General features: G+C 64.3%; 4 protein-coding genes across 4 annotated transcripts; 3 read left to right on the top strand and 1 right to left on the bottom strand.

The window, feature by feature from the left end:
* The first annotated feature begins 358 nt into the window (after positions 1-358).
* AMSG_10809 (uncharacterized protein) lies at positions 359-1,484 on the top strand. The gene is made up of 2 exons (XM_013897789.1): positions 359-478; positions 910-1,484. Exon 2 carries the CDS (start codon positions 935-937, stop codon positions 1,427-1,429), a length of 495 nt encoding a protein of 164 aa, XP_013753243.1. The 5' UTR covers positions 359-478; positions 910-934; the 3' UTR covers positions 1,430-1,484.
* A 494-nt stretch (positions 1,485-1,978) lies between these two features.
* On the top strand, positions 1,979-5,540 carry AMSG_10808 (tetratricopeptide repeat domain-containing protein; the record flags this gene model as incomplete). The annotated part of the gene is made up of 2 exons (XM_013897788.1): positions 1,979-2,787; positions 2,829-5,540. The coding sequence occupies exons 1-2, from the start codon at positions 2,092-2,094 to the stop codon at positions 5,538-5,540; spliced, it is 3,408 nt and encodes a 1,135-aa protein (XP_013753242.1). The 5' UTR covers positions 1,979-2,091.
* A 378-nt stretch (positions 5,541-5,918) lies between these two features.
* Positions 5,919-6,664, top strand: AMSG_10807 (uncharacterized protein; the record flags this gene model as incomplete). Its single annotated transcript, XM_013897787.1, has 2 exons — positions 5,919-6,018; positions 6,072-6,664. The coding sequence occupies 2 exons, from the start codon at positions 5,919-5,921 to the stop codon at positions 6,629-6,631; spliced, it is 660 nt and encodes a 219-aa protein (XP_013753241.1). The 3' UTR covers positions 6,632-6,664.
* A 1,758-nt stretch (positions 6,665-8,422) lies between these two features.
* Positions 8,423-11,920, bottom strand: AMSG_10805 (presequence protease; the record flags this gene model as incomplete). Its single annotated transcript, XM_013897786.1, has 2 exons — positions 11,866-11,920; positions 8,423-11,484 (listed from the first exon to the last, which is right to left on the bottom strand). Exon 2 carries the CDS (start codon positions 11,261-11,263, stop codon positions 8,423-8,425), a length of 2,841 nt encoding a protein of 946 aa, XP_013753240.1. The 5' UTR covers positions 11,264-11,484; positions 11,866-11,920.
* Between the last annotated feature and the right edge of the window lie 228 nt (positions 11,921-12,148).

The following is a 12,148-nucleotide window of genomic DNA, read 5'->3' as shown; positions in this document are numbered from 1 at the left end:
GACGATCACCACCCACCCCCTTTCCCTCCAGCCCCTTCACCCTTCCCCCTCCCCTTATCCCCCTTTCTCCTGAGAACATACCCATGTGCCGCAACATGTGCGTTGCGCCTTGAGACTATTGTGATGCGAGAGCGGTGTGGTCGCCTTATGTAGCCCGTGAACGGAGGGGGGGGGGGGGGGGGGGGGGCTGGGTTGACAGCACTTGGGTGTCGCATATGCTTGCCATTACGCGTCTTGGCGTGAACCATTAATTCCAACGTGAAATAATTGTTTGTTGGGTGACGGCTGGTAGACAGAGCCGCCAGCTGCGGCGGATGGTTCGCCCGAAACCTGACCAGTCAGCGCGCGCCTGAGCTGAGCCAAAGGGCAAGCAGCACACTTGACTGTTGTTCTGTTTGTCATGAAGCTCACGGTGGCGATTATTGTCATGCTGGCTCTTGTGGCTCTGGCCTTGGCCGCCTCTCCTCCCAAGCCTGTGGTACGTTTGGTGTTTTGCGCTGTGCGTGGCGGTGCGACTTGGCGGCGGCACGCGTGCCAGGTTTTCCTCCTTCCGCACCCGTCACATACCCTGCGGACATGTGCGGTTAAACCACGCCATGACGTTCAAACTCTGTATAGGTTTGGAGGATACCGCATGCTATGTCCCTCCTTAGTAGCGAGTTCAGCCGTGGCCAGCTTCGTGTTCCATAGCCTTGGAAGTGGCGGGGGTTGGGGGCGAAAAACGCCGCTTGCCGCCAGGCAGCCTGCCAACCAGCAAGCCTCCGACCAGCTAGCCTCCGTATTAGCCACATATATATTCATATATATATGTATGCCACGCACGGATGGTGTGCAGCCGTGTATGAGGGTGCTGAGAGGGAGAGTCACATGATGCGGCACTTACAGGTGGGATGACGGTCGGCGAGACAGTGGCCAGGACTACTCGGCGACGATCATGGCGCACAACGAGAAGCGCAGGCGGCCGCAGTTCTTCCGCTGGTTTGTCTCGCAGACGCATCAGGTTGCGCGTGTCGACGGTGCTGTGGAGCATCATGGTGAGACGTACGGCTTTTCCGAGTACGCGGACTTTAAGCGCGAGAAGGCGGATCAGGTCTTCTACGGCATGAACTCGGTCTTCTGCGAGTCGCAGAAGATGCACAACGGGACTATGCCCATCCCCAACTTTGAGCACTTTGAGTTTGTCGGCGAGGGTGACATCGACTTCCAGACGGTGTACATCTGGCATGCCGCCGATCATCACGACCACAACTCGGTGACGTACGCTGAGAACGCACACACTGGTGATCCGGTGTACCTCCAAGTCCATGACCGTCGCACTGGCCCGTCGGAGACCATCGAGTACCGGTTCTTTGAGTTTGACGCCGCCCCGCAGGACCCCAACATCTTCCATCCGTCGGCCGAGATCCAGCGCCTGTGCGTCGCCAACTAAGCCCGCTCTTGCCATGGCTGTTTTGGGTAGTAGCTAATACACCACCTGTTTTCGCTCCTTGTGTGCACCTCTCCTTGCTCGCCCTCTCAGCTGCTCTCGTTCGTTGTTCCCAGCATAGCATACCCCCTCGACTTCCAGTACCAATCACCATGGACATCTACTCTGATGACACCATTCAGCACAAACTCATCCAGTTTGATCCCTCCACGGTGTCCACGGTGTTTCATGATGCTTCATGGTACTTGATGGCTGCTTCATGGTGCTTCATGTTGCTTCATGTAGGTCCTCAGCGAATCCCGGCCGACCAAGTAAGTGAATGAGAGCCGGGACAGCAAAGAACAACACGACTTGCCCGAATCGAGACAGGAACACCAGCCGACAGCCGACAGCCACACCTCACACTCAGCATAGGGAGAGGAAGGAGGAGATTGCAGGAGGGAGTGTTATACCAACGGTACCCTCCCCCCCCCCCCGCGCGCGCCTCCTTGTCTTGCCTCCCGCCTCCTGCCTTCCGCCTCCTGCCCCCTGCGACCTGTGCCCCCCCCCCCCCCCCCTGACCCCTGACCCCTCCCCTGCTCGCCGCGCGCCACTCGGTTCCCAAACCCTGTCCTTCAAGGGCATCAAGGGGAAAAAGTACATAGAGACACGAATATCAATTGCACATGGCTTGTGTAGAGATGTTGTTTACGCATCTTATTACCTGTGAATGGAGGGATGATGTGGGGGGAGATGCTCTCCATTGCTGTTCACTCTCCCCCCGCCACCTCATCGTCTGTTCTTTGCCACCAGACGGGAGGCTGCGAGGGCTGGGCGAGATGACGAGCCCGGTCACGTCGGGCAAGGTGACCGTGGTGACCATGGTGACCGTGGTGGCCAAGTCGGTGAGGTCGATCACGTCGGGCAAGGTGACCGTGGTGACCATGGTGACCGTGGTGGCCAAGTCGGTGAGGTCGATCACGTCGGGCAAGGTGACCGTGGTGACCATGGTGACCGTGGTGGCCAAGTCGGTGAGGTCGATCACGTCGGGCAAGGTGACCGTGGTGACCATGGTGACCGTGGTGGCCAAGTCGGTGAGGTCGATCACGTCGGGCAAGGTGACCGTGGTGACCATGGTGACCGTGGTGGCCAAGTCGGTGAGGTCGATCACGTCGGGCAAGGTGACCGTGGTGACCATGGTGACCGTGGTGGCCAAGTCGGTGAGGTCGATCACGTCGGGCAAGGTGACCGTGGTGACCATGGTGACCGTGGTGGCCAAGTCGGTGAGGTCGATCACGTCGGGCAAGGTGACCGTGGTGACCATGGTGACCGTGGTGGCCAAGTCGGTGAGGTCGATCACGTCGGGCAAGGTGACAAGCCCGGTCATGTCGGACATGATGATCAACCCGACCAGCCCGACCAGCCCAACCATCGCAGCCACTCCACCCTCCCCTCGGTGGACAACATCATCGAGATGCTCAAGGACGCAGCCGCTGCCAACAGGCTGGACGAGCTACTGATGCAGCCAGCAGACGAACTGCTTGCTTGCATCGCGGCACCGATGAGCCCCTGTCACTGTGTGGTCATCCACGACAAGGGCTCCAACGTCCTCGCCGCCCGCGCCTGGGCCATCAAAAGCCTCGCTGCCTTTTACACACATCGCTGGGTCGATACCCTCAACTTTCGCCTCAAGGCCGGTGAGTACAACTGGAGCGAGGCCGTGCCGTACGAGGCCCTCTCCTTTGAGCCGCCGTCCAAACACGTTCCCCGTCTCCACGCCCTCCTCGCCTTCTTTGCTCACACCGCCGCGGGCTACATCAACTCAGTGGCTGCCACCGAATCATCGCCCGGCGCAGACGCTGCTGCGCGCCCTGCTGCTACTGCTGCTCCCGAGCAGCACGTCGATCCCGCCACCCTCCCTAGCTTGGACGGCCCGTTCGACGCCGCCACATGGGGCGCCGCCGCCTTTGACCCACTTGTCGCCGTCTACGGCCGTGACGGACGAACAACGCGTCCGCCCAACGCCGGCCTCACCCTCCAGGTCATGTCGCCGATCATGTTCCCCGGGAAACCCAAGATCGAGGGCCACTTCCTCTACCTCTGGGGCAAAGTCTACGTCCAGCTCCGCGAGTACGCCATGGCCATCCGCTTCTTCAACCTCGTCCTCTGCTTCTGTCCGCGTCTGCTCATGGCCCACTCGCGCCGTGGCTTCTGCCACTCGCGCTCGGGCATGTACGACCACGCCATCGCCGATTGCTCCGCCGGCATAGCCGTTGCCGACCCACGCCACGTCTACATCCGGTCCATCCTCCACTACAACCTCGGCATCGGCTTCCAGAACGTCTCCCGCCGCGAGGACTCCCTCGCCTCGTACGACACCGCCATCGCCCTCGCCCCAGACATGGTCGACGCCTACTGCAACCGCGCCATTACCGCAGAGCTCCTTCACCGCTACGCTGCAACACGCGCAGACTACACCACCGCCCTCGAACTCGACCCCTACGACCGCGGCGTCCTCCTCTGGCGCGCAGAGATGTACCGCGACGTCGGCGACGCAGACCGCGCCATCGCAGACGTCCTCCACGCCTTTTCCCTCAACTCGGCCTTTGTCTACCGCGACCTCTACGCCTTTCGTGCCTTCTCCATGCGCCAGCCGTCTCTCCTCGCCTCGCCGCTCCCCTCGCTCGTCGCCGAGCTTGTAGACGCTGCCGTCAAGCATCCAGTCACGCACGTCGAGCTCTGGAACGCTGTCTTGGCCGCTCTCCGGACAGACTCGCCCGAGTCCTCGCCGCTTCCGTCAGCCCTCGTCGAAGCCCTTCTCGTCGCCGCTCCGCGTGCCCTCGTCGAGGCTCGCGCAGGCGCTGGTCGCGCTCTCGTCCTCAAAGTTCTCAAGCTCGCCTGCGCGGTCGGGGTGCTCAAGCTCTCGGCCCGCCTCCTTGCCCTCCTCGCCGGTGCCGTCCTCCTCGAGCCGCTTGGCGGTCTCAAGCTCAACATCGCCGGTCTCTTTGTCTCACTCCTTCTCCGCGAGCCGGCCGCCGAGGAGCTACCATACTCGCCCAAAGACATCGCGAGCTCGCGGACGCTCGAGTCGACCGTCGACCGGCTCGGCGTGTCATGGCTCCGCCGGCTGGCCGAGCTCGACGAGAACAATGGTGAGGTTCCCGACGGCGCGTCGCCTGCAGCGTACCAACTCTGTGACTGCGATGATGCCAACTGCCGCGCGCCAGGTATCGGCGCCGTCCACGCTCTCCTCCACGACTGGACGCCGTCGCACTGGCGCCTCTTCCGCGGCACGTACCTGGAGCGGTGGGCGCCTGTCGTTGTCGCCACCCTCATGGAGGCTCCCGGCTCGGAGCTGACCACCCCGCACAACCACTGCTACACCTGCGGCTCATCGACTCATCGCACCTTTATGTGCGCCACCTGCCCGTACTGCACCCTCCATCCATGGCGTGGCGTGGACGACATGACCTCCACCTCTGAGGACGGCTCATCGTCTGACATCCCCATGCTGTGGTGCACCGATGTGCCGATCGCCCTCGTCACCGACTCGGTCTCGATCGACGCAACCGCCGTGCCTGACATCCTCTACGCTCGGCACGCCCAGCTGGCCAACCTGTTTGTGGGCGCCGCCGCGCCGACTTGCTGGACCCCGTTCTCCAAACGCATCGCCTCGTGGTCGCTCGTCACCGCCGTCCTCGTCACCCCACAGGCCTACTGCTCGTCCACGGCGCTCGTAGGCCTCGTTCGCAACATCACTGACGAGCTCAGGTCGCGGACGCCCAGGACCATGCTTATCGGCGTCATCGTCTTGCAGGTCCTCCTCTCGCGTCCGATCAACAGGAACATCCGGCTGCACCGGGCGCTTATACGCACCCTCGTCGAAACCAACTTTATCACCGACCTCTTTGACCCGGTCTACACCCGCTTCAACCTCGCCCTCGAGAATCTCATTGCCTTTTACGAGTCGGTCGATCACGCCGCTGCCATCCAGGGCCTCGCCCCGCCCGCGGTCGACGCCGACATCGACCTCGTTGCCGCTTTTGAGCTTGGTCTCCTCTCCATCACCACCAACCTCTCCCGCTGCGATGTCAGCGATCCCGCCCTCCGTCACTCGTTCTGGGCCGCCCATTGACCGTCCCCCGCATGTTGCCGATCGGCGAGTAAATGAGACAAGCCACCGTTGCCACGCGAGCATCCCTTCACGCCGCCTGCGCCGCATTCGACAGCATATGAGTGATCTTCGCTCGATCCGCCGTCGCCGCACGCATGCCGCACACACAGCATCAGCTCTCCCGCCCTCTCCATCCGCACGCGCGCGACACGCACAAGCGATGCGCACTGCACACGCGGCGATGGTATCCACAGTTTGATGTCCCTCTTTCCGACCGTGATCCACCAGGCGGCGCGCATCTGCTCGCGCCGGGACGGCCGGCCAGCCGTTGGGCCGGGCGGGAGGAGGGGGCGGGAAAGAGGCCACGGGCACACCTCACTTTGTAAAGCCCCGGTGAGGATGACGGCGACTCCTGGCTTTGAGCCGTGGATGGAGCACCTGATGACTGCGGTGACGTACTCGTGTCTTGTTCTGCCTGTGGCGAGTGTGCTGACGACATGTGCGATGGTGTGGCGGCAGGTGGGCGGTGGCGTTGCGAGCGGACAAAAAAAGTTGTGGCCGCAGCACCCGCGCGTCCTGCCCCGCTCTCGCAGCGGCCGGCCGATTGGTGCATTCTCGGCTACTTTGTGCTCAATCTGGTGCTGGTGACGTATCTGGTGGACATCGAGCAGCTGATCATTGCGGACCCAAACAACGCTGCCGAAGTGGCCGCCGCTCCGTGGCCGCCGCAGGCCTTCATCAAGCTCATCCATGCCTACTCGCGCGCGTTTGATCCGGTCCTCCTCGCCCGGCCGGCGTGGTGGCAGGCCACGCTCTGGCCCGATGTCCTCTTCTACGGGCCGTACTACATGGTCGGCCTCTACGCCTTTGCCAAGGGCTGCGCCTGGATTCGGGACGTCACCATGGTCTACGCCGCGTCGATCATGACCATCGTCTTTATCATCATGATGGAGGAGGCCTACGGTGAGCATCCCACGCCGCACTTTGGTTTTGTCCTCTGCCTCAACTCGCCGTGGTTCGTTGTCCCGGCTTGCCTCCTCCTCCGCATGCTCGTCACCCATCGCCCATTCGATCTGCCGGCCCCGGCAAAGGCTGCAGACAAGGCGGCATAGCCAGAGAGGTAAGTAAAGGCAGCCATGCTTGCCGCGAGCCCGACCGAGAGGTGTCAGGGGTAGGCGTGGGCATCGTCGCGGAGCTTGCCGGCCTTGTACTTTGCGACGATGTCGTCGAACGGAGTGGGATCCTTCTTGTAGGCGCGCTTGATACGGGCGACGTGCGAGGACCAGAGGTCAGTGCCGATGTGCTCGGCGATGCGGCGGTTGGCGGTGGCACCCGAGGGGATGGCGGCGTAGCCCTCGACAAAGCGGACAACCTCGAGCACCGTCCACTTGCGCTCGTAGTCACCTGTCGCTCGGTACGATCGCTTGCGGGCTTCGGCCTTTGAGCCGACAAACTTGTCAAACTTGGAGAGCTGCGCGTTGAGCGCCGAGACGGCCGGCGAGGCCGCGGCCGCGGCGGCGGTGGAGGCCGATGATCGGGCAGCAGCGAGCTCGATGGGCGGCGGGAGGAGCGGGTTGTACTCGCTGTCGTCCTGTAGCGCCGTGTGTGCCGAGGCGGCCGCGGCGGCGGCGTCGACGGCGGCAGCCGACGGAGCGGTCGGCGGAACAATCGACGGCGCGGCAAGCGACGGGTCGAGTAGCGGCTTGTCCATGCGGACAAAGGGAACAGCGTAGATGGCATTTGAGTGGACCTCGGCCATGAGGTCCTCCATCATGACCAGCGGGCCCTCGGGCGGGACGTACGTCTTGGACATCATGGCGTAGGCCACCAGTGCGTTCTGCACCGCCCATGCGTTGACCCGATTTGCCTCCTCCTCCGAGAAGGTCACCATGATGCGGTCAAAGAGGAGCGGGAGGGCGTTGACCGGCACTACCGTCGGCACACCCTTCTCTTGGTCGGCCTTGGGGTGGTAGTACTTGCCCGATCGCCGCATGCCCGACGACGGCGCGTGGATGTCCTCCTCCACCTTGGCTCCGCCGCGCTTGGATCGCTTCCGTGCCGCAACGACCTTGGCGCTCGGCTTGCGCTTCCGCTTCCGCTCGGCCCCTGCCGCCTTGGCCTTACCTGCCGCTGACTTGGACGCGCTCGCAGTGGCAACCGCCTTGATCTTGGGCGGAGGCTTGGCCTCGACCTTGGTCTCGACCTTGGCCTGTCCCTCGAGCTTGACCTGCGCCACTGTCGACGCGACACCGTCTTCCATCGGCCCAGCAAGGTTGATACCGTGGGCGTCAGTCGCGCCGGGCTGATCATCGATGGGCTCGGACTTGACGACGATGACGGCGGCAGCGTCCGAGGCGACCTTGCCGGATGGGGAGCTTGTGCTCATCGCTGCAGATAAAGGAACAGCCGCAGGAGCGAGAGCGGACGCAGGAGACGGAGCGGAAGCGATTTGTGGAGATGAGCGAGATTGCGATTTTTGGCTGAAATTGAGTGATTCGCCAGTGCTCGCAGCGACAGGGCGCTCTGCCTGGTCTGCTGGCTGCAATGGTGCGGTGAGCATGGCCTGGGTGGCAGCGTGGACAGCGTCAGCCATCATCCTGCTGCTGTGTCCTCCACCTCTGCTCTGCGACTCTCCTCCGCCTGCTGCGCCTGTCTCCGCCATGGCGAGAGCTGCGGAACACGGCGGTCTCACCCTTGAGTCGAGTGCTGTCCCGTTGTTCGAGTGTTATCGTTGGCCATTGATTGTGTCGGGGAGGGGAGGGGGAACGTGATTAATCGTTGGCCATTGATTGTGTCCGTGTCTGTGCTTGGAGGGAACGTGATTAATCGTAGGCCATTGATTGTGTCCGTGTCTGTGCCGGGGAGGGGAGCTACAATGATCGTTGGCCAATGATTGTGTGCCGTTAGCCACGGGCATTGGCAGCAGGATCAACAACAACCCAGTCATCGCCGGCAGGCACCGAGGCGCCACCAGGACCGATGATGGTCGACGAGCGCGGGGCAGAGGCCGAGAGGTGCTCGGCAGCGACGCGGCGGAGATCGTCGACTGAGGCGGCAAAGAGAGCCGAGCGGAGCTGCTGACGGACGTCGTCCTCGACGCCGGCGTTAAAGTAGGCGGCGCCAAACTGTGAGGGCGCGAGCGGGGCGTCGAGGCGGGCGACGCCGCGGAGCTTGGCCCTGGCAAGCATGGCACCGAGCTCGGCGTCGGAGAGCGAGTTGCAGAAGGCCTCCGAGCCGGCAAAGGCGTCGAGGGTGGCCGTCGACTGCGGATCGCGATAGGAGAAGAAGGTGAAGGCGCCCGAGGACTGCGAGGCGCCCGCGCCATACGCACCGCCCTTCTGCCGCACAACCGGGAGGAGGTACTCGGACGAGAGGATCGAGCCAAGGAGCGAAAGCGGCGTGGCGTCGGGATGAAGGGCAGGAACGGTGGGGATGGCTGACGCCACGTAGTGGACCTGATACGGGAGGACGACGTACTCGGAGCGGAGGGCGGGGGCAAAGGCGTCGGGTGAAGGGAGACCGGCCGGGTGCGACGGCGCGGACGCCGGGAGCGGCGACGACGTGATGGGCGCACCAAGCGCGCCGGCAAAGTCCTCCACCGGCGCCACGTAGTCGGCGGCAGTCGGGGCGACGACCGAGAACGCCGAGCCCTGGCCCCAGGCGCCGGCGATCATGCGGGCGTGCAGGCCGCCGAGCGCGTCCATGACCGAGGCGAGGAGCGGTGATTCGGCCGGCGAGTCGACGGCGGCGAGCTCGTTGGCGAGCGGAACGAGGACGTTGAGCTGCGAGAGGCCGTCAAAGAGCTCCGAGCGCGCGTTGACCCGGTTGAGCCGCGAGCGCGCGTTGAGCGCCGCAAACGAGTGGCCCGAGAACTGGATCGACGACGAGAGCTCGCCGGCAATCGACGCCACCAGCGTCCCGATCCGCTCCGTGTCGGTCCAGTCGGGCGCAGTGAGGATCTCGGCAAAGAGGTTGAGCGCGTCGGCGCTCTTGGCCTCAAGGAACGAGCCCGACACGCTGACCCGCTCGGTAAAGTGGGCCGACGAATCGAGCGCGTCGGCGAGCGAGATGCCGGCCGAGAGCGAGCCGGCCTTCATCTGGAGCTCCTGGTCGATGGTGGCGTACGGGACCTTGCCGCGCCCGCCGTCGGTGCCGAGCGAGGGCAGGAGCGAGGCGTAGAGCGGGAGGAGCGCAGCCGACTCGGGTGCGAGCTCGTCAGGCACCCGCGTCAGCGCCCGGACGTACACCAGGCCGTTGGTCGGTGCGTCGTGGGTGTAGATGCCCGACGGCGCGGCGATCACGGTCTCGTTCCGCCGCGTCAGCTCCTCGGAGCACTCGTCGATGGAGATGGCCGGGAGCGTGTCGGCGAGCGCTGAGACGTCCTCGGACTCACGGGCGTAGAAGGTCTTGGTCACCGCCTCGAGCTCGGCCTTTGCGCCCGCGGAGAGTTCCGCGCCGGCAACCTCGAGGGCGGCGGCCTCGGCGGCGTCGCGGGAGGCGAGGAACTCGGGCTCGGGCTCCATGGTAAGGGTGACCGGCGGGGAGGCGAGGAGCGCGTCAAGCGTGGCCGCCAGCGCGCCCTGTGGGTCGGCCTTGAACTCGTCGAGGGTCTCCTCGATGCGGACAAGGTCCGGGAGCGAGGCGCCGAGCGAGGTCGAGTGAAGGAGCGACGACGAGAGCGCGAGGCCGTAGTTGTCAGGACGGGCCTTGAGCGAGATCTCGATCTGGTGGAGGAGGGCGTCGATGCGGGCCGGGTCAAAGCCATCGGCGCGGACCGAGTCTAGGGCGGCGGCGACGGCATCGTCGATGCGGTCCGTCGCCCCGGCCTTGGACGAGATGCCCTGGAAGGTGATGCCCAACGAGGCCGTCGCCATCTCGGTATTCTGCCCGGTCCGCTGAGAGTAGTCGGCGGCAAGCCCGGTTTCGATGACGGCCTTGTAGACCGGCGACGCTGCGCCGTTGAGCAGGAGCGACGAGAGGAGCTGCAAGTTGAGGTTGGCCGCCGGCGAGGCCGAGCCGAGGTCATGAGCCAGCCACTCGGAGCCGTGGTATACCTGTGCGTCGGGCGCCGAGAGCGAGTCAAAGGGCCCGGCAATGACGGCGCGCTCGGCAGCGGGTGTCCGCGGGAGTGGCGGGAGGACAATGGAGCCGGCAGGCGATGGCGGGACTCGCGAGAGCACGTTGTCCTCGAGGTACTCGATGTGGTGGGCGAGCGGGAGGTCGCCGTACGAGAAGAACAGCGCGTTCGCCGGCGAGTAGTACTTGGCGTGGGCGGCGCGGAGCTCGTCGTGGGTCAGCGACGGGATGGCAAGCGGGTCGCCGCCCGAGTTGTAAGCGTACGGCGAGGCGGCGCCGCCGCGCGGCACGGTGAGGCTGGCCCGGTCGAGCGGAGCGCCGGCACGGAGCGCCTTGAGCTGGTAGTAGAACCAAGCGGCAGGGTCCGTCACCACGCCCTTCATCTCGTTAAAGACAATGCCGTGATAGCGAACTCCGCCGGGCGAGGCCTCGTCGAGCTCGAGGCGCCAGCCTTCGCGATCAAAGTCGTGCTTGGTGAGGTTGGGGAAGAAGACGGCATCGCAGTAGACGTCGAGGATGTTGGCAAAGTCCTGGGCGTGGACAGTGGAGAAGGGGTAGATGGTCGAGTCGGCAGCGGTCATGGCGTTGAGAAAGGTAGCCAGGGTCCGCTGCGAGAGGTTGAAGAACACATCGCGGGCGGCGTACTTGGCCGACGAGCAGAGCACCATGTGCTCGAGGATGTGAAAGACGCCATTGTCTGACTCTGGCGGCGTCCGCAGGCCGATGGCAAACGTGTTGTGCGTATCCGCCGTGTCGAGATGCACATAGCTCGCCCCGCTCGGATGCCGCAGCTCGATGGCGTCGAGAGCCAGCGCAGGCACCGGCGTCACCGACTCGACCACAAACGATCCCACCGTATCGCCGCGGGCTAGGTTGAGCGGGACACGGTCTGTGGCATTGAAGACGATGACAAGCACGATGGCCATGATGACGTTGACGATGATGATGACGTTGACGTTGACGATGACGACGATGACGTTGATTGTACGGCGATGTGAGTCCCTCCACCATCACCCATGCCCATACCCCCCACCACCATCAACCCCATCACCTCCACCATCACCCATGCCCATACCCCCCACCACCATCACCCCCATCACCTCCACCATCACCCATGCCCATACCCCCCTCCACCATCACCCATGCCCATACCCCCCACCACCATCACCCCCACCACCTTCCACCATCACCCATGCCCATACCCCCCACCACCATCACCCCCATCACCTCCACCATCACCCATGCCCATACCCCCCTCTTGCCTACGTACCCTCCCCTCTGGGAACCCCAGCAATAGACGAGCCATGCGCCACCCGTCCCGCCACACCCATGGCGGAGAGGCCACCACCACCACCACCACCACCACCAAGGCCATAGCTCACAACACCTCTACTGCACACCCGTCCTGCATGGAGAACACTACGGAGCATGGCCAGTGGGTGTACTCGAGTCAAGTGTGTCGGAGGGGAGGGAGGGGAGGGGAAGGGGGTACAGAGAGGGAGACGACGCGTCGTGATCGGGTCGTGTCGTCATGGTGGCGTGGTGGGGGGGGG

This window comes from Thecamonas trahens (assembly GCF_000142905.1).
Source record: "Thecamonas trahens ATCC 50062 unplaced genomic scaffold supercont1.64, whole genome shotgun sequence".
In the NCBI taxonomy this organism is placed as follows: Eukaryota; order Apusomonadida; family Apusomonadidae; genus Thecamonas; species Thecamonas trahens.
Note: the sequence above shows the minus strand (reverse complement) of the source record. Positions and strands in the feature narration are given on the sequence as shown.

Excerpts from the sequence above, each read along its gene's own strand:
- AMSG_10809 (XM_013897789.1), top strand. The coding sequence starts at position 935 with ATGGCGCACAACGAGAAGCGCAGGCGGCCGCAGTTCTTCCGCTGGTTT.